At 41.3% G+C, this 22278-nt stretch overlaps 1 protein-coding gene across 3 annotated transcripts in view; it reads right to left on the bottom strand.

The window, feature by feature from the left end:
• Nucleotides 1–22278, bottom strand: part of riox2 (ribosomal oxygenase 2) — a 59984-nt gene that overhangs the window by 2340 nt on the left and 35366 nt on the right. For all 3 annotated transcript variants that reach the window (XM_043700804.2, XM_043700805.2, XM_043700806.2), the window contains exons 8-9: nt 21564–21652; nt 9953–10057 (exon numbers count right to left, since the gene is read on the bottom strand). In XM_043700804.2, coding sequence (XP_043556739.1) covers nt 9953–10057; nt 21564–21652 — 194 coding nt within the window. The remainder of the gene's footprint in view (nt 1–9952; nt 10058–21563; nt 21653–22278) is intronic.

Here is a 22278-nt window from a genome sequence, read left to right as displayed (position 1 = left end):
TAAGATCAACATCAGAGGTCTGGCTTAAGTCAGGGCTTTGCAAGTCATACACTGCGATCTTGATGAGATTTTACAGTCATGAGCTACAAATCAGTGCCTACTGTGGAGCTTGTCTGAGCACCAACAACTGCGGGACCTTTAAAGCCTCTTGTTCATCAAGTCTACCAGATCAATCTCTGAGACCCATTTGTTGCTGCAAAATCAGTGCACAGATATGCTTTCAATTTGATGATAATGTTTTAATTTAAAAGCTTACAATTCTCTGTTTTCTAATTCTGGTGATTTATGTTAGAATCTTCAGGTTTTGTTCTTCTGGCCCAGAGAACCTCTTCTGAGATGTCATCTTGGAAACTGAGAACTTTACGGCCAATTAGCCAATTTTCTTTTCAAGATGGTGACGGAATAGGGTTCCTGAGTTGGGGCTTGTCTGCTCCAATTGCTTTTCTTTTCTTTCTTCTCTCATTTTTTTACTTTGTTTTTTTTGGGTTTTTTTTCACCTTACCTTCTGGAGGGAGCTCAGCAATGGAGGCAGCGGCAATGGCAGCAGCTGCGGGCCAGCAATGGGTCTTTGATGTGAGATATTTGGTGTAACACTGCTGCGGCTTCTTCAAGGTCCGAAGCAAGGAAGTGGCTTGAGGGCTTGGGATTCTCGCCATCTGCAACAAGGTATCTGGTGAGCCCAGATGGCAGTCAGTGGCAAGGTGTCTGGACTGGACTCTAGTATCTGGTGGGGAAGGTTGTGCGGGGGGGAGAGGAGGAGGAGGAAGAGGAGAGAGGGTTGAGTGAGAGCAAGAGAGACCAAGACCAGCACATGGTTTTGGGGTGCTACGGAGCAAGCAGAGTGCTGAGGAGATTAATTTGTTGTGGAAAGCCCCCATGGGAGAGTCTGCAGGCCCATACCTAATGTTACAACACAGGGTAAATTCTCCTGCTTAATTCAAACCAGCAACACAGAAAAGATTTATCCTGTGCAGTAACCTGTGAAAATTCAAGACACCAAGAATTATTTAAAGTAAAAATTAACTTTATTTCTTAAAGTATAACAGAGAATGATTAACTAACAACTATTTACAACTCCTTCCTGTAACCTATCTTTCACCTTCCCCTTCTACAATACTAGTCCAATAAAACCCCTGATTAAGAGTTACACAATAAAACTTCTTATCTCAAAATCAGGCAGCTTTCAGTTCTTCCCTGTATTCCTGTCTTCTTGTCTTCTTCTTGTTGGGGATTCTGCTCGACAGATTACTGATCGATAAAGGTACCTTTAAGAGAGCTATTCTCTCGGCAGCTTGCAGATGCTGGCTTGGCAGTTCTCCTCTCAACTGTTCAACTTTCCTCAGTCTTATACCCCCATTGTGTCACTGGCTTTTAAGATTGTCAAAATACTCAATTCAAACTTGATTGGGATGTGGGTATTTTTCAGGGTATAATTTAAACTGATTGGCTGAATTCGAATTTATTTTTGTCTCATAGCAACTCAGCCAGTGCTATCTGTTCTGAAACAAATGTTACTTTGTAAATTCTCCAGCACTGTGTGTGCTTGCCAAGTCCTTCACTCTCTTAAAGGTATAGTACGCTTATACACCTTCATTAACACTAAAGAAGAATGTAATTCTATATTTTTTCAACTTTATACTAAGAACAACTATGCAATTCTCACTACCATAAAAGCCAGCTTTCTGCCAATTCAGTTCATTCCATGATATCCAGAAATGGATGAGTATATTTGATACAACAAAGGCTGGTGGCTCTAACAACATTGACCAAAGAAAGCTTGGTTTTGTTCACAAAATTCAATTCAGTCTACTAAAGCCCCATCAGCTTATTGCAAATCATTACTAGAATGACAGTAGTGGTTGTTAACACTGGTGTTAATATGATCCTACATAATTCAACTTTTGCACCAATGTTCAGCTCTACCTCATTATGGTCTTGTTTCAAATAAATAATGGAGCTCTATTCTCTAGGTATGGTGAGAGTAGGTGCCTTGACATAAAGACATTTGTGACCAAGTGTAGCATCGACGAGCCAAGGAATTAGAGGACAGGAACAGAAAGGATGGTTGTGGCTGTTGAAAACATGTCATTTTAGTTCTAGGTCATTGCTGCAAGAGTTCTTTGAGGTGGTGTCCTTTGTCCAAACATGTCTATCCTTTTCATCAATAGCCTTCTCTCTATTACAAGGTCAAAATTTGGATGATCATGGATGATTACACTGTTCATTATTTGTGGAGTTGTGAATGGAATTGAAGCAATTTTGCTCACGTGTAGCAAGACCTTATGATAATCAGGCTTGGGCTTATCAATGGTTTGCAATATTCAAGTTTCACAGTGGCAAATCACGACCATTTTTAACTACATAGAGAGGCTAACTCCACCTCCCTATCACTCATCGGCACCGATCAGAAAACTTAAATGGACCAACCACACCATAGTTCCACGAGCGTAGGTCAAAGTCTGCATATTCCTTAACCAATGACGACCAAAGCCCCTAAAGTTCTCCAACATTTCAAGTGCAATAACCATAAGGAATTTTAACTACATTCGGCAGCAACACTATCTAGATTCTCTGGGAACTTTTTAGTTGGATATTCAAGATGCCTTTTGATACAGACTTACATAATTAAGTATGGACAATTATAGACATGTATACACCCAAAAGGGGCACAATCAATTACCATTTTGTTTCTGTTGAAAGTATTATGAGAAATGATTCACTATCTGAAATGCTTCTCTTTCCATGAATACAATGTAGTCTGCTGAGTATTTCCAGCATTTTCCATTTCACAGTTTCACCATTTGGTTTTTATTTAACTTGATTAGCCTGGTTTGTGGAGCAGTTCAAAAGTTTGTTGGTGCAACCCAACTGCATGGTGGCACAGTGGTTAGTACGGTTGCCTCAGTGCCAGGGACCTGGATTTGATTCCAACCACAGCCGACTTTCTGTGTGAAGTTTGCACATTCTCCCCGTATGGGGATGGGATTCGTTGGGTGTTCTTGTTTCCTCCCACAACCCAAAGATATGCAAGTGGATTGACCAAATTACCCATAGTGTTCAGGGACATGTACATTGGGTGCTTTTCCCATGAGAAATACAGAGTGGGGGGAATGAGTCTGGATGGGATGCTTTTGAAGGGTTGGTGTGGACTTGTTGAGCTGAATGGTGTTTCCATGCTGTGGGGATTGTATATAGAATAAAAATCTGTAAGCTGCGAGCAGGAATTAGGACTTTTGATTAAATGAAAGTCTTTGGGCAAATCTAGAAGGATTCAGGGAATGGGTTCATGTGGAACCCATACTTTTCAATACAGTTTGGTGCAATGTTGTGCAGTTTGCAAACCAGCTGTTTAAATATGAATCTAAGAGATTTAAATTGGTTTTCCCTTGTCCAATACATACAAAAACAACTTTAATGAAATTCCTCGAAAATAAAATCCAGTGTAATTATGTTAGAGTTGTTCATTCAGATACTTCGATATCTTCTTTTGCTTCTGAACCACAAGACCTACATTCAAGTCCCACTGCTCCAGAGGTATGTAACAACATCACTGGTCAGGCTGATTTAAAAATATGAAATGCCTGTGCAAGCACTGTGCCCACTCACTGAAATCCAATGTCTGTTGTCATCTTTAGAGCAGTTTTCTTTTGTGAAACAAATTTCAAAGGAAATTATGCCAAGCAAGTGTATAACATAAATCTTTAGTTAACACCATTGAACAGACCATTAACATTTGCTAAAACGTAAGCAGCTGCAAAGTGCCAACTTGCTACAATATCCTGGTACTTTTATTGAACAAAGCTCACTTGCAGCCTCCAGTGGCAAGAAGCCTGTATGGCAAGGGCTGCAAATTCCAAAAGCCTAATGCTTTTATTGAGTGGTTCGTGTTGAAGTGTGTGGTGCCGGAAAGGCACAGTCGGTCAGGCAGCATCCAAGAAGCAGGGGAATCAGCGTTTTGAGCATAAGCCCTTCAGCAGGAATGAGATTTGTGGCCCAAGGGGGCTGAGAGATTAATGGGAGGGGGATGGAGCTGGAGGGGGAGGTAGCTGGGAATGAAATAGATAGATGAAGTGGCAGGGTGAAGGTGATAGATCGGAGAGGAGGATGGGGCAGATAGATGGAAAGGAAGATGGACAGATAGGACAGTTCAAGAGGTCAGTGCCGAGTTAGAAGGTTGGATCTGGGATAAGGTGGGAGATGCGGAAATGAGGAGAGTGGTGAAATCCACATTGATCCCAAGTAGTTGGAGGGTCCCAAGGCAGAAGATGAGGCGTTCTTCGTCCGGGTGTCAGGCAATTAAGATTTGGAGACAGAGGAAATCCAGCACATGCATGTCCTTGGCAGAGTGGGAGGGGGAATTAAAGTTTTCAGCCACAGCGCGATGTAGTTGTTTAGTGCGTATCCCACAGAGATGCTCTCTGAAACGTTCCACAAATTGGCATCCTGTCTCCTCAATATAGAGGAGACCACATCGGTAGCAACGGACACAGTAGATGACAGGAAGCAGGTAATTCTCTGTCAGACGTGAAAGGATCCTTTGGGGCCTTGGACGGAGGTAAGAGTGGAGGTGTGGGTGCAGGCTTTGCACTTCTTACAGTGGCAGGGGAAGGTGCCAGAAGTGGAGGGTGGGGAGTGAAACATATCCTTGATGGTCGGGTCTGTTTGCAGGTGGTGGAAATGGTAGAGGATGATGCAATGTGTCCTGAGGTTGGTGGGGTGGAAGGTGAAGACCAGAGGGGTTCTGTCCTTGTTGCTATTGGAGAGGTGGGGTTTGAAGGCGGAGGTGTGGGAAGTGGAAGAGATGCACTGGAGGGCATAGAAGAACACATGGGAGGGGATATTGCGGTCTTTGAAGAAAGACGCCGTCTGTGAATTGGCGAATTGGTCTTCCTGGGAGCAGATGGGGCAGAGGCAGAGGAATTGAGAATAAGGGATAGCATTTTTACAGGAAGCAGGGTAGGAGGAGGTGTAATCCAGGTGGCTTTGGGAGTCAGTGGTTTTGTAGTAGATATCCCCGTTGAGTCAGTCGCTGGAAATGGAGATGGAGGTGTCCAGGAAGTGGAGGGAGGTGTCCGAGATGGTCCAGGTGAACTTGAGGTCAGGTGGAAAGTGTTAGTGAAGTTCAACCTCCTTGCGGGAGCATCAGGTAGTGCTGATACAGTCATTGATGTAGTGGAGGAAATGATGGGGAATGGTGCCGGGTCGTGTTGGTACATTTCTCGCTGATATTTCAATGCATATTCAGATATTAGACGATAACAAAATGGAAATCAAATCTTAAGTTTTAAACTAAAACTTTTAGGGTTCCAACCCTTATTTTGAAAACATGCAAATTTTTGACAGACAAAGCTAAATGATTCCACAATCAACAGATCAAATCTAAGCTCTGCCACATCCAGATGTGAATGATGGTGGTCAATTTAACAATTCACTGGAAGAGGCAGCTCCACAAATATACCCAGCTTAAATGATAATCAGTTAACCACATCAGTGCATCACATAACACTGACGTAGCTGCAACAGCCTTCAGTCAGAGGTATCAAGTCAGCCATCTCAGCCCCCTCCAGACATCTCACTTCCCATCCCAAAATATTTCTTAAATATATTATTCAATTATAAGCTGCATATATCCAAGCTTGTATTGTACACATCCAACACCCCTCTAAATACATCTTCCTTTGGAAGTCAGTGGAGCTCCAGCACTGCCTGCTTGATATTAGCAACTCGGTACACCATCACTTTATGAACATCTACAACAACTGAATGTAGGGTCACTGAAAGGCCAGTGCATGTTGGTCTTCGCTCTATGAAAGCAGCAACCTAAAGGGAAGTTATGTCCAAGCTGTGCAGATATTTACTCAGAGTTGAGAGTGTGGTGCTGGAAATTTGACGTTTCGGGCAAAAGGGCTTTTGTATGCTGCCTGACCTGCTGTGCTTTTCCAGCACCACACTCTTGACTCTAATCTATAGCATCCGCAGTCCTCACTTTCGCCTAGATGTTTACTCAAATCCCATCTGGAATTCTGCATCCAGTCTGGGTTTAGAAGGAGTACAATGGAGTCTTACCAACCTCGTACACGACTGGAAGTGTTAAACTATTAAGGCAGTGTACACAAGCCTGGTTTGTATTCCCTCAAGTTTTAATGTCTAGGAACAAGCTAATCAATATGCTGATAAAGGGATTTGATAGGGTACATGAAATAGGGTCTGCTCTGTTCGGGAAATCCAGAAAAAAGGCCAGTATTGTACAAGAAGAGTCAGATCGTTCAGAAGAGGAATCTGGAAGCACTTCTTCACACATTGGAGAGTGAAACTGTGGAAGTCCATCCTTAAAAGGTTGTGAATGCTGGGACAATTGAAATTTTCAAGCCTGACTTTGGTAAGGGTACAGAGTAGGAGCATGGAAATGATTATGAGTTACACATTAGCAAGTGAACAACTGAACAGGCTCAAGGGACTGAACAGCTTTTTTTTCCATTCCTATGTTATAAATGCAGCAAATTTCTCAAGTACAGTCACAATATATTTCTACAACAATGAGGCATAGAAACAAGGGCAAGACCATTTTAAGGCCCAAAGTATCATCCACTTAATATTGGACACATAACAATCCACTCAAAATTTAGTCCATTACTATCTGGAATAGAACCAGTGCTGATGTGATGCCAAAAGGCAGTTGCTTGTAGCAGAATGGTCCCCTTCATGTCACTATTGTGACAATGGCAGCTGAGACTCCTTCATGATCACCACCCACAACAGATCCATTTTTGAGAATTTCTTTCCCCGGCCAGTCCAGTGAGCAGGTCCTCAATGCATGGAAGTGGGTATTGATCCACACACAGGGCAGAGTTGGCTGTGACCTTAACATCACCACAACGCCCAATCTGCACAATCTGTTTTTAAGATAGAACTGGCCCATTCACTGGTTGTTTCTGATTCTAATGCTTCCATGTTCATAAGCTGTCCCAGTTCCACCTCCACTGTAGGCTGGATGGTGTACAGTACTGGATGTGCCTTCAGGCTCCTTGGACAAGCTTCCCTCTTCAAACGAAGTTTAATTTCTACTCCTTTCATTTTCCCCAGGGTTTCCCAGAAGACATCCATATACATGTTCAAAATCTCTTGCAAACTCGTTTTTGAGTCTACCACCCTATTAACCATGCCCCAATTTAACTTTAGTTTCTGCAACCAGGAGCATCAGAATTATGCTGAGTAACTGCCTGTTGCTATGTATGGAGACAGTTTGGTACATTGGTCCCTTAGCTGTACTTTTACAGCATATAGCTCTTCGGTGGCAGCACTCATCCAGTGTATGACTGCAGTATAATCTTGGCAGACTTCAATGGCAGTGTCAGAGACTCTGCTGCATTTGTATCCTTTGCATTTTCACTGTCTCACCTTCTAATTTGGGAAGAACCCAGATATGATCAACATCACAAAAACTCTGCTGACTCTGGGCCTCTACTTCTCTCACAAACCCAGCTGATGCTCAGTCTACTCCCTGGCTGGCAATTTTTACCTTATGTCTTGTCCTCGTAATTATTCTCCTTTCGCTTGTCCTCTGAATTATTTACCCTTCTCCTACTTGATTTGTACCCAGCAATTTCAGGCAACATGGCCCACTAACTTATACTTGTGGCACTGGGCTTCTCCAGTCTAACATGTTGACTCCTTACAGCCACTCTTGTGACATTAGCAGCATTCCATGGTTGACACTGCATTCTGATGAATTTCTGCTACTCTATGCACCCAGGTGTCGTCACTCAACTGTGCTGCTTTATTGTGGCAGCAATTTCAAAAGCTGCCTTGAAATCCAGATCTCTCCTTGTTAGTAGCTTCTACTGGATGGCTTTGTGTTGGACGCAACAAACCACAGTCCCACAAGGCATCTTGGAGGAACCCTCGAATTCATAGTATTCCACTAACCTCTTTAAGGAGGCCACAAACTGGGTGATGCAATCTCCTTTGTGCTGTACATGTTTGTAAAAGTGGAAACGTTCTCTGGTTATCAGTGGCTTTGATGCAAAATAACTCCCAACTCTTTGCAGAGTTCTTGGTATGTCTTTTTTGCGGGTTTCTCTGTCTACACCAGAAGGCCATGCTCCTAAAGGCACTGAAGGAAACTGGTACATTATGTCTTCAGCCACCTCATTCACATTTAAATACACAGCAAAATGTTTGGTGCATAGCTTCCAACATTCTGTCTCTTCATCAAACAATTGCATCACTCCAAACTGGCCCGCCACTGTGTTTTACTGCCACTCGAGTTTAATAGCCAATTGCAGCCCGAGTTCCCTCGTGACTGCTCTCTGCCATGACTTTGATAAGTTTCTGAGTGAGTACTCCCTTTTTCAGAGGTTGGCTGAGGCCTGAGTCCCCTCACAACCATTGCTCTCAGCCCGCTTCCCTTGCGTCGACTGCAGCCCAAATTCCCTCGTGATCACTTCCCTCGACAGTATCTCCATAATCCTGTGCCATCATCCCCCCCGATTAATAAAAGGGCATTTAGACACAGTTTGTAATTTGTGGCCTGAATCCAGTCCTTGTCAACAGTTGTGTTTGTGGTTCACTAAAACCAGAAATAGAACATAACATAGATGGAGGATAAACCTGAACAAGGAATACTTTATTGTGTATCCTCTCAGCTCCACAGGTGGTGCTAGACTGCTCCTCTAGCTCCTACCTCCAAGTCATCTGACCCACTGTTTTAAAAAGGCAACACACACACACACGCATACATAACATTATTGTGTCCCAATCCTCGGATGCTGCCTGAACTGCTGTGCTCTTCCAGCACCACTAATCCAGAATCTGGTTTCCATCATCTGCAGTCATTGTTTTTACCTCCCAATCCTGAACCTACCACAATGCCCTGGAACAATTTAGTCTGATTTATTGCTAACTGGATATCCCAATCCAACCTGCACTGGCCAGGTTCAAAATAACTTGGGGTCAGGATCCTAGTGGTGAATTAACAGAGGCTACTGGCACAAACTTGCTGGTTCCACCACCTTAAATTTGACTCCAAACTGTTTTAAAAATACAGCCCCACCTTTTAGGAAGAACATCATCTATTTATCTGGGAGGCAACATGACGTAGATCAACTGATACCCAGATTCCAAGGGTTAAATTAGGAGTACATTACATAAATTATGGTGTATTTTGTTAAAAATTAGATTTAAGAGGTGTGCAAAATGAAGTTCATAAATTTTTTCCCTATATCTATACTGTTTCAATGGATTGAAGAATCTAGACTCAAGGGAGATAGCCTAAACATTAGATTTATTAGTCAGGACCCTCAAGGTATGAAGATAGGAAACAATTTTACACACAAAAGACAAATTAAATTTATAACTCTCAATTGATGCTGGATCATTTGTTAATTGCAAAACTGAGATTGAGAGGGCGGCACGGTGGCACAGTGGTTAGCACTGCTGCCTCACAGCGCCAGTGACCTGGGTTCAATTCCTGCCTCAGGCGACTGACTGTGTGGAGTTTGCACATTCTCCCTGTGTCTACGTGGGTTTCCTCCGGGTGCTCCGGTTTCCTCCCACAGTCCAAAAATGTGCAGGTTAGGTGAATTGGTCATGCTAAATTGCCCATAGTGTTAGGTGAAGGGGTAAATGTAGGGGATTGGGTCTGGGTGGGTTGCGCTTCGGCGGGTCGGTGTGGACTTGTTGGGCCGAAGGGCCTGTTTCCACACTGTTAGTAATATAATTCTATTAACCAAAGATAATAAGGATTATGGGGAAGGTGGGTGTTTGGAGTTAGGTCACAGCTCAAGTCTGAATAAGCTGGACGCCTTCAAGGCCTACATCTGTTTTTATGTTCCCATATTTCTTTTGTTGGATTATATACCTTTAAATCATACTGATTTTCCCTCCTCCTCAACCTGAAAAGTAAATCTTAAACACATTAAGTTAAGTTTTAAGAAAGGAGTAGCATTCTCACCCGAAAACTTTCTTCTTCTTCATTATCCTCAGCTCCCATCATGTGGTTCTCTCTGCTATTTTTCAGAGAATGATATACATACACCATCATATCTCGAGATTCATCCTAATAAAACAATAAAACCATAAAATTACAATTTGAACTAACCAAAGTTATTTTGTCCTCCACAGTGTTACTAGTTTCAAGTGCCTATCTGTTCTTCTATCCCTTCCCTTTCCCTTCAATTATTTCTCCAACTTATTAAATGTTGACATGGTCTTCGTTTGAGTTATTAACACTGGTAGTATATTCATCAACTCTTACCTCCCTTGTGTTCAGATCTAAACATCTTACATTTAACCTCTACTTCTCCCTGTTCTATAGCTTTCAATCTCTTTCTTCTCTGCCGATATTAATGACATCCATGCACACAAAGCCAGAGTTACTCTCTATTTCTGAGATGTAATTTGCATCTACTGCTGTGAAGGCATACAAAATATGTGCTCAATGTTTCTGCCATTTTCTCAATTTCCATGATAATTTCCACTGTCTCTGCTTCTAAGGGGCTAACTTTTACTATAGCTACTCCTTTACTTTTTATATATTTGTAAAATATCATACAATCTGTTCTGTAGTCCTGGCTAGTTTACCCTCATGTGGTGGCTCTTTCAATTTCAAAAATATTCCCAAAGAAAAAAACCATTGCCACTTTAAAAGCTTCTTTTAAGCTGATACTGTCTATTAACCCAAGCTAGTGTGAAGGTACAGGAGGTAATAAAGTGGGCATTTATTGTTAAAGAAATGGAGTATAAAAGTAGGAAAGTGTTGTTTTATCTGTACAAAGCATTAGTAAGACTGCATAAGGAGTACTGCTTACAGTTTTGGTCCAGAGATTAAACACTTGCCTTATGAGGACAGATTGAGCAATTTAGGCCTAAACTCAAGTTTAGAAGAATGAAATAAGATAATAATTGAAGTATACAAAATGCTAAAGGAGTTTAACAAAGTAGATGTAGAGTGGATGTTTCCTCTTGTGGGGCAATCTTGAATGACAGGTCATAATTTTAGGCTAAGGGGGGGGGGCAGACTTAAAGCAGAGATGAGGGGAATTAATTCTCTCAAAGGGTCGCAAATCTGTGAAATTCTACAATGAATGTTGCAGCATGAATAAATTTGAGATAGACAAGACTTTTAATTAGTCATGGGTAAAGTGTAATGAGGAGTGGGCAGGAGAGTGGAGTCAAGGCCGAGATGAAACCAGCCATTATTGTGTTAAATGGCAAAGTAGGCTCAAAAGGGGTGAATTGCCTATTCCTGCTCCTACTTCGTATGTAGATTAGATTGCTTACAGTGTACTCATGTAACCTCCCTTGTAAGCCATGAATGGATCTTTCTCACTGAGATCTTGTATTTCATTGGAATGTATTTTTGTTGAAGATTTTGAATTGTTCCTTAATGCTTTCCCACTGTCTATTTAGTGAATACCTTGTAGTCAATTTAATACAAAACAACCATAATTAAGTCCTAACTATATAACTGACTTTTAAAAAAATTAATGTTTATCTTTGTGATTAAGTATGCCATTTATCAAGTTTAATATAGAATTCAAATGTATTATAATCAGGATATTACAAATGAACTGTGCCTCATTACATAATACTTGTGTAAAATAGTTTTCTCAGTTGATTCGACAGCTTATTGCTCAGGGAAACTACATCATTCAGTAGTCCACAGCATCACAGATACCAGCCATTCCACAACTTGTCTCATTCTATGGGATATCAAGAAATGACAGAAGGCACTAGATACTGCAAAGACTTCAGGTCAATAAACTGGCATTTGTATTGAAGACATGCTCCACAAATTGCCAAGCATGTTATCAAGTTGTCAGTAGATCTACTGACTGCACTGGCATCTACCTTGCAGTGTCAAAAATTGCCCAGGTATGCCCTGGGCCCAAACAAATCAGGACAAATGCATCTCAGCTGATTACCGTTCCATCAGTCTACTTTTAATCAACAGTAAAGCAATACAGGAGTAATCAGCAGTGCTATTAAGCAACACATGTTGAGCAGAACCTTATTGATGCCCATTTTAGGTTCCATCAAGGCCACTCAGCTCCTGACCTCATTACAACCTTGCTTCAAAAATGGAAATTAGAGCTGAATTCTAGTGGCAAGGTGGAAGTGACTGCCCTTGACATCAAGGCAGTCTTTGACCCAGTGAGGCATCAAGGAGTCTTAGCAAAACTAGAACAATGGGAATCAAAGGGAAAATTCTGCCCTAATTGCAGTCATACACAAAGGAAAATGCTTATTGGTGTTAGTAATCTCAACTGGAGGACTTCGCTACAGGCATTTCTCAGAGTGGTGACCAAGGCCCAAATATCTTCAGCTGCTTCATCAATGATGGTCCCTCCATCACAAGGTCAATAGTGGGAACATCAGGTGATGATTTCTGACTCCACAGTTACTGAAGCAGTCTTTGTCCAAATGCAGAAAGATCTGGATAACTTCCATGTTTGGGCTGCTAAGTGGCAAGTAATAAACATCAGACATGTGGCAGACAATCATTATCTCCAACAAGAGAGAATCAAAGCATCAGCCTATGGCATTCAATGGCATTACCATGACATATTATTGCCATCCTGGAGGTTATCACTGGCCAAAAACCAAAAGGGGTTAGCCACATAATTACCGCGGCTAAAAGTGCAGATCAGCAGCTAGGAATCCTGCAACAATATCTCCCCTGGGAGACAAGGCACCAATCAGCGAAGTGATGGAATTCTCCCTACTGCCTGGGTGAGTACAGCTCCAATAACATTCTAGAAAGCTTGATACCATTCAGGATAAAGCAAACTGCTTCTCAGCACAGCATCCACAAGCATCCAGTCCCTCCACCACTGACACTCAGTAGCAACAGCAGCAGCAGCGTGCCCTATATACAAGATGTATTGCAGGGACTGTGCAGTGCTGGATCTTCTTTCTGGGAAATGAAGCCAGATAGGTGTTTGAAGTGAAGCGTATTATTGATCACAACACTGCGAGTTTTAAATTTGTTATGGAAAATGAGAAAAATGGAGAAAAAAAACATTTTTAGAATGAAGGTAGATTTTATTAAAATAAAGCAGGATCTGTCCAAAGTAGACTAGGACAGCTAGTTCAGGGTAAGTCTCCAGTACAACAGTGGGAGGCCTTCAAAAAGGTACTGGGAGGAGTACAGGCCCAATATGGCCCCTTTAGGTTAAAATGTAGAAGCAAGAAGCCCAGAGAACCAAAGATCTCTACGAATATTCAGGACCAAATAAAAAGAAAAAAGAGAAATGTCTAACAGGTACAAACGGAGCAAAACAATGGAAGCCTAGAGGAGTACAAGAAGTGCATGGGGGATCTCAAGAAAGCAATAGGAAAGCAAAGAGAGGGCATGAGAAAATATCAAGGGGAACAGAATAACCAGGGAACTTGATCGGGCCTATTACGGAACAAGGAGGCAATCTGTGCATGAGACTAGAGGATACTGGTGAAGTGGTGGACTTCACATCTATCTTTACTTGGTGGATGCAATAGAGAACTCAAGAAGACAGACTATGAAGTTCTTGAACAGACTGATATAAGAAGCAAGGAGGTTAATGCAAATTTAAAAGTGCACAGATCCTGTGGTCTGGATGAATTGTATCCCAGGCTGTTGTGGGATAAAAGGAAGGAAATTACAGGGGACCTGATCCAAATTTTTAAATTGGCTTCCAGTTTAGAGTAAGGGTAGTAGAGATAGACCAGGGTACTACAAAAACAATGAGTCTAATCTCAGTGTAGGAAAACTATTAGAGAAAATAGTGAAAAGGAAAATTAATCTCGATTTAGAGAGGTATGTTTGATCAAGGACAGTCAGCATGATTTAGTTAGAGGGAGATCATGCCAAACAAATTTGGTGAAATTTTGAGGGAGTGACCAAGTGTTTGAAAAAGAATAAGGCAGTTAATGTTGTTTATATGGATTTCAGCAAGGCCTTTAACAAAGTTTCACATAGGAAAATAGTAAAGAAGGTAGAAGCTCATGGGATCCAGGGTAACTTGGCAAGATGGATCAAAAATTAGCTTAATGATAGGATAGGGCAGTGGTAGAAGATTGCTTTTGTGACTGGAGACTAATATGTAACAAAATCAGTGCTGGGTCCTTTATTAATTGTGATATTCATAAATGATGCAGATGAGAAAGTGAGAGGGATGATAAGTAAGTTTGCAGATGACTCAAAGGTTGGCTGGGTGGTTGACCATGAGGAAGAGGCTGTTAGGCTACAGGAAGCTATCAACAGATTGATCAGATGGGTAAATCAGTGGCAAATGGAGTTTAACCCTGATAAATTTAAATTCATACACTTTAGAAGAGGGAACAAAACAAGGGAGTATTCAATGAAAGGAGAGAGACAAGAAGCTTGGAGGAACTTAGGGATCTTGGGGCACTTGGATCCATGAAGGGGACAGGACAGATTAATAAGACTAGTTAAAAGGCATATGAGTCACCTTGCCTTTATCAGTTGTGGCACAGATTATAAAAGCAGGCTGGTTATGTTGGAATTGTACAGAATTTTGATTGGGCCAGAACTGGAGCGCTATGTGCAGTTCTGGTCAACAACTAAAGAAAGGATGTAATTGCATTGAATGGCGTGCAATGGAGATTCACCAGGTTGTTGCCAAGGATGGAACATTTTAGCTATTAAAAAAAAAGGCTGAATAAGCTTCAGTTGTTTTCTCTGGAGCCAAGAATGTTGAGGGGGGTCCTTAAAGAAGTGCATATGATTGAGGGGGTCACAACAGGGTGAATAGAAAACGGCTGTTCCCCTTAGTTGAAGGGGTCAATAACAATGGACATTTTAAAGTAAAAAACAGGAGGTTTAGAGATCATTTTAAGGAAAAACCTTTTTGCACAGAGGGTGGAAGTGATCTAGAATGCACTGGCTGGGAGAATGTTGATGCAGCAAAAATCTCAGCATTTAAAAACTATTCAGATGAGCACTTGAAGTGTCATAACTTAAAAGGCTACGGGCCTAGTGTGATTAAGTGTAGTTAATAATACATTTTTGGTGGTAGATTTGATGGAACAAAAGGCTTCTTCTGTATTGTATGATTCTATGAACCTTAGGGTGAACCTATAACTGAGCAGGACACACTCAGTACTGTTGGGCCCCTTAGCCAGAAATACCCCAGGAATCACCCAACCAATACTCCAAAAGGCAACAGGTTCCACCTCAGGGAGAGTCCCTCCATGCCAACTGCTGACCCTGGGTCAGCACCTAAATATATTGGAATGGAAATGGGCACACATGTGCGACAGATGACACTTCAATGTAAATAATTAATGTTGTAACAACATATGCGCTTTTAATTATTTTTGAGAAAATGTCATTTTAGCTGCAACTACAGAGTCTATCCATCCTTAGTTCTACATGATGTTTTGACCCTGTCTGAATGATGGCTATCCTTTCCATGGTACCCATGATAGCATCAGATGATGAGATGGTATACATCTGATTGTGTCCGTAACTTTTAAGCAGCATGAACTGCATAAAAAGATCAAAGTGTTAAGATGCACTTGCAGTTGGGATTGTACAATGATTACTAGCCCCACCAGCATCAAAACATTCACAATCAGTGAAAGGTGTCACTATACTATTCAGTTTCATTGAACAACATGCACCAAGTCATCGTTCCTGCATTGCTTTGTCCCATGTTACTACACTGCTGGGTGTCAAGGGTGCTGTTCTGACTGAATAATGTCAGTATCATCACAATGCTGTGACTGTCAAGGATCCTCATCACCCATCCACAGCCTCTGTATGTCCACTAACTGCCCACAGCAGAGATTCCCAGCATCAAGCATTGTCCTCAGTCTGACCTATACCAATACAATGCTCAGACCTACGTGAAACCTTTTTCTTATATCCCTCGCATGACACAGTGGAAGGAGATGCTGCTGCATTGCTGATATGCTGTAAAGCATCAAGTAACATTGTGATTTCCACCTATGGACAGAGTACACCTTCCCCATAAGTCAAATATATGAGACTATGGCTCTCCTGGATATTCACCACATCAAGAAGGCACATATGGTTGCACAGTAGAGATAAGCTCCAGCATTTTTAAGATGTGATTTAAGATGCATGCATTCCTCATCCATTCTTGCAGCAGCCATTAGTGCAACGGACACAAGGTTGACCACAACTTCTTACCCTTTTCCTTTGGAAACCATTCTAACGAGCATAAGTGGGCAATATCAGAGACAAAGCAGCTTCTCAGTAAAATTACCTGCAGCTACAGCAAACATAAATAACATTTCAACAGTGTCCTCCAAAATACTGGCACATCAATGCCCCTGACAACGACACCAGTCTAGTCTAATGCCTCCATGTTGACACTGCACTTCATTGTCCTGATTTAGATTTTTATTGATCAGATCTTCTGGTGCCTATATGGTTGAAGATCATACACATGGCAGCAATGAGGATGCCCTCTAACATGTCCCTATTCATCATGAAATGTAGTGTTGCATATTTGATAATGGTGTGGAATGTTTTATGGTCCAACGTGTGAAGTGAGCAGTTTTTGGAACCTTGGAAGGTGCTTGTTACTTTGGCAACTAAGGTGAATTTTTCCAGGGTGCAAAACATTGTTTGTGTCTTACCATTATTACCAGGACTGATACATAAAGTTATAGAGTCATAGAGTCATACAACATGAAACAAGCCCTTCAGTCCAACCAGTCCATGCCGAACATAATCCCAAATTAAACTAGTCCCATCTGCCTGTTCCTGGCCCTTTTCAGTCCAAATCTTTCCTATCCTATCCAAATGACTTTTAAATGTTGTAATTGTACTGATTTTGTCCAAATCTCAGAATGGATTGGCCTAAACCTGTTCAAATCACGGATGAGAGCCCCAAACTGTTCGAATCCCGGTGTCGAGTCCCCAAACTATTACGACATGGGGTAAACCCCACTGCTAATTTAGACCCGACACACAGAGAAGCTCACCTCACACCACAATCTGTTAAATTTCAAGAAGCAAAGAACAATCCCAGATGTCACTATTTAAAGTAAAAATTAACAATTTTATTCTTTAAGTCCAACAGAGAACATTAAAACAACAGCAATTTACAACTCCTTTCTCTTAAACTTATCCTTTACTTCCCACTCTACAATACTGGTCAAATTAAAAAAAAACCCAATTAAGATTTACAGAAAAAATAATCATGTTTCAAAACCAGCCAGCTTTGTCGATTTCCCTTTGTAGATTTTTCTCCATAGATTTTCCTCTGTATTTTCCTGGGTAGTCTTTTCTTCAGTCTTCTATTGCACAACTTTTCTTATGGACTGGTACCTTTTAGACAGCTATTCAGCAAACAGTCTGTACTTGTTGGTGCTCTTTGCAGCTTTCCCCCTGACTGTTCAAAATGTCCCATTTTATACCCCAAAACATTGGATCATTTCATTGGTTTGATGTCATCCCAAACAGTAAAATTCAATTGGATTTTGGTCTCTGGGACATAATTTAAACTGATTGGCTGAATTTGAATTTGTTTTTATACCATGGTAATGCATAACCATCTATTTGTTTCAACCAAATGTTTCTAAATTTTTTAATTGTTCAGCACACTTTGTGCTTTTAGTCAGTCCTTGCCAGCTTCTTCTCTCTCAAAAGTACAGTGTACACCTACACGTTCATAACAGTACACACATCCATCACTTCCTCAGGAAGTTCATTCCAGACTCGATCCACCCTCACTGTAAAAATAATTTGCCTCACATGCCTTTTTTAAACCTCTCACCTTAAAAATGTGCTCCCTAGTCCTGAAATTCCCCATCCTAGGGAAAAGACAACTACCATTAACTCTAACAATACTTTTCATTATTTTATAAACTTCTATCAAGTCACTAATCAACCTCCTATGCTCTAGTGAAAAATGTCCCAGCCTAACTCAAATCTTCCATAACCAGCAACATCCTGGTAAATCTCTTCTGAACCCTCACCAACTTAATAATATCTTTCATAGAGTCATAGAGACGTACAGCACGGAAACAGACCCTTCAGTCCAACCCGTCCATGCCGACCAGATATCCCAACCCAATCTAGTCCCACCTGCCAGCACCCAGCCCATATCCTTCCAAACCCTTCCTATTCATATACCCATCCAAATGCCTCTTAAATGTTGCAATTGTACCAACCTCCACCACTACCTCTGGCAGCTCATTCCATACACGTCCCACCCTGTGTGAAAAAGTTGCCCCGTAGGTCTCTTTCATATCTTTCCCCTCACACTCTAAACCTATGCCCTCTAGTTCTGGACTCCCACACCCCAAGGAAAAGACTTTGTCTATTTATCTTATCCATGCCCCTCATGATTTTATAAACCTCTATAAGGTCACCCCTCAGCCTCCAACGCTCCAGAGAAAACAGCCCCAACCTGTTCAGCATCTCCCTATAGCTCAAATTCTCCAAGCCTGGCAACATCCTTGTAAATCTTTTCTGATCCCTTTCAAGTTTCACAACATCTTTCCGATAGGAAGACGACCAGAACTGCACGCAATATTCCAACAGTGGCCTAACCAATGTCCTGTACAGCCGCAACGTGACCTCCCAATTCCTGTACTCAATACTCTGACCAATAAAGGAAAGCATACCAACACTGCCTTCACTATCCTATCTACCTGCGACTCCATTTTCAAGGAGTCCAAGGTCTCTTTGTTCAGCAACACTCCCTAGGACCTTACTATTAAATGTATAAGTCTTGCTAAGATTTGCTTTCCCAAAATGCAGCACCTCGCATTTATCTGAATTAAACTCCATCTGCCACTTCTCAGCCTATTGGCCCATCTGGTCAAGATCCTGTTATAATCTGAGGTAGCCCTCTTCGCTGTCCACTACACCTCTAATTTTGGTGTCATCTGCTAACTATACCTCTTATGCTCACATCCAAATCACTTATGTAAATGACAAAAAGTAGAGGAACCAGCATCGATCCTTGTGGAACTCCACTGGTACTGGTCACAGGCCTCCAGCCTGAAAAACAACTCTCCAAGACCACCCTCTGTCTTCTACCTTATATTTAGTAAACATGTTAAATGTTAGTTAAATGCATAAAGTGCACTTACGGCATAGGTATTCTTCACCTGTGTGGGAGTCTGTTTGATGCTATCGCCCTTTGACGGGTCTCAGGTCATACAATAGTGGACCAAATCCTCCCTCGGAGAATGAATCACTTATTCTTTCCACCCCTTGTGGCAGTCATTTTCATTTGCATTACATACTTGCTATTTGGACGATAGAAGGAAACCACAGTTGTGCTCACAAAATGAGTCAGAGGTTTAGTCAAGGTGATGCCCCAAATCTTCAAATTCCTTTCTTGGTCATCTTCCCTGTCAGATCCCTGATTGCTGCTGAAAATGTGTTGCTGGAAAAGCGCAGCAGGTCAGGCAGCATCCAGGGAACAGGAGAATCGACGTTTCGGGCATAAGCCCTTCTTCAGGAATCAGGAAAGTTTGTCCAGCAGGCTAAGATAAAAGGTAGGGAGGAGGGACTTGGGGGAGGGGCGTCGGAAATGTGATAGGTGGAAAGAGGTCAAGGTGAGGGTGATAGGTCAGACTGGGGTGGGGGCGGAGAGGTCGGGAAGAAGATTGCAGGTTAGGAAGGCGGTGCTGAATTCGATGGATTTGACTGAGACAGGGTGGGGGGAGGGGAAATGAGGAAACTGGTGAAATCAGAGTTCATCCCTTGTGGTTGGAGGGTTCCTAGGCGGAAGATGAGGCGTTCTTCCTCCAACCGTTGTTTTGTTGTGGTCTGACGATGGAGGAGTCCAAAGATTGCCCTAAGCAATTGACAGACCATCTCAGAAGTCCCTGGACCAATGCAAGACAATACCCTTAACTTACGATGCTGAACCCTGAACTGAATGCTGTCTCTCTTGGCCTGACTGAGGATTACTCCGTTTAGACTTTGAGATATGTCATTTGATTGAAGTGCAAGCAGTATGTTTGTCACATAAGCTGCTTATACATGCTGCATGTGTGACACTGACATATCACAGTAGCATACAGCAACATGTCCATCCCCTTGACTGAACACGGCTGATAATTCAGAAGCTGCCTGGTTTTGTGCCTGTGCTAAAAGGCAAATCTGAACTGTGAGCTTTTAAACAGTGGTATAGGGGACAAAGCTCAAAACTCAAGGCAAGGCAAGGCAGAAATGTTAACAGCATCCAAGTACCCACAGTGAGTGGGAACTAAGAAAGTGAGGAGCCCAATATGTACCCTGATTCAATTAGTTGGGTGCCTTTCCCTGTGTACAAAGTCCAAACAGAAGCATCACAATGGGCTCCCAAAGTGTAGCAGTGAAGTGTAGAATTGTAAATGAGTCAGAGCTCTGCCACAATGATGTAGTGAAGCTGATACGCATCCGATGTTAATCTCAATGTAGAGAATTGGAAACTGCACATCAATTACGTGAGGTACGAGTGGCACATAAGCATGTGCAAATAGGCTTCTCACTGCTTACCAAGGAGATTCTCATCTCACTATACAAAACTTGATTATAGAATGGGATTTTTTGACACCATGAACCGCATTTCTGCATGAACTTACCATATTTTCCCAACTGATCTGCCAGTGCCAAAGTCATTCAGGGGCTAGGAAGATTCTAACGATAACATCTAAAACTTTTCCCAAAGACCACATCTCACAATTTGATTCACAGATGTTCAATCACTTCATAATATAGAACGTCAGTGCAACAATATAGCAACCAAGCTGCAAATGTACATTTTTTTATAGGATGAATTTGAAAAAGACCTCGTGCTAACATGTCATAAATAAAGCCAAACAACAACCACAAAAGTCAATAGAATGTAAGGTCACATATTTAAAACAGCAGATTATAAACAAAAAGAAAAGTCAATATCACTTCTATAGTGTTCTGGCAGAACACATCTTGAATGTTTTGAGAGATTCTGGAAAATTAAAATTAAATTTGCCAAAAATTAATGTAAAACACCACAGAAAATATTTTTAAATTAAAGATATTATTTGAAAATATTTATACAACAATAACTTCCGTTCAATCTCTGGCAAGAGTAGACAGATACTGAGTATGACATAAAATAGTTGATGTATTTTGAACAAGGCATAACAAATCCCATAATCAATATCTACCAAAAGATATTATTCACTCTGCTACTGGAATAGAGTATGTTACATTTCATACATTTCATCGCAAAGACAAAATACTAGCCAAACTGACTTCACTGCCTTCTGAGTGGCATTTAAAGTCTCAATGGCATTTCCACTCCTTGGTACCAGAACTTATTAGATTAGATTACATTAGATTACATTACAGTGTGGAAACAGGCCCTTCGGCCCAACAAGTCCACACCGACCTGCCGAAGCGCAACCCACCTAACACTACGGGCAATTTTGCATGGCCAATTCACCTGACCTGCACATCTTTGGACTGTGGGAGGAAACCGGAGCACCCGGAGGAAACCCACGCAGACACGTATTGTAAGACTTAGAGTATTTTCAGTCATCAAAGTCAATTTAGAGAGAATATCACTTAAACAGTCAGATTCTTCATTATTGTTTGTACTAACCGTCCTTTCTTGATCAAGTTCCACCAAAATCATCGTATGGTCTTTAAATCTTAATCTGATCTGATCATTGAGTTTAGGCAGTTTTCCAGCTAAGAAAGAAAGTAAAACAAGTTAACACACAGTAATTATGTCTCATCAGCAGGCTAATGACACAGTCAAGGTCACTAATACAGCATGGAAAATTAAAAAATAATATCTAACACATTCAAATATTGCAAACATTTTAAATTTTATTCGTGTGCTGAACTAAATGTAACAATTAGAACATATTATCTTAACTGCCCTCAAGATCTACTTAACCTTACAAGTTGTGATTTTATATTACAGGACAGGCAACATAACTGATTGCTGCATTGGAATAAGGAGTTGCAAACAACTCAAAGATATGGACAAGCACTGTACTAAAGCTCTGTAATTAAAGGTTGGAAGTTACATTTTGGCAATGGATATTTGTGGTTTTCTGAAGACTTAAAAATAATTAAAACAATGAAAGAGACCTGCTAGTTCATCACCTCATTACAATACCTAGTTAACTTTTACATGCCTCCCCTTTGCTGGCATCAATCCTAAATTTGCCATGTTACAAATTTGAACCTTGTCCTACTTTTATAACTTCAATAATTTTCTGGATGTTTTTTCCATATTGTTTCCATTTTTATATTGCACATACCTCTAGAAGACAACCTTTAAAAGGACTGAAAAATCCTTACGTCTT

The sequence above is a fragment of the Chiloscyllium plagiosum genome, unplaced genomic scaffold (assembly GCF_037043375.1).
Source record: "Chiloscyllium plagiosum isolate Xiang-an unplaced genomic scaffold, Cpla_swu_hap1 HiC_scaffold_12, whole genome shotgun sequence".
Lineage (NCBI taxonomy): Eukaryota > Metazoa > Chordata > Chondrichthyes > Orectolobiformes > Hemiscylliidae > Chiloscyllium > Chiloscyllium plagiosum.
This window is presented reverse-complemented; position numbering and strand designations above follow the sequence as displayed.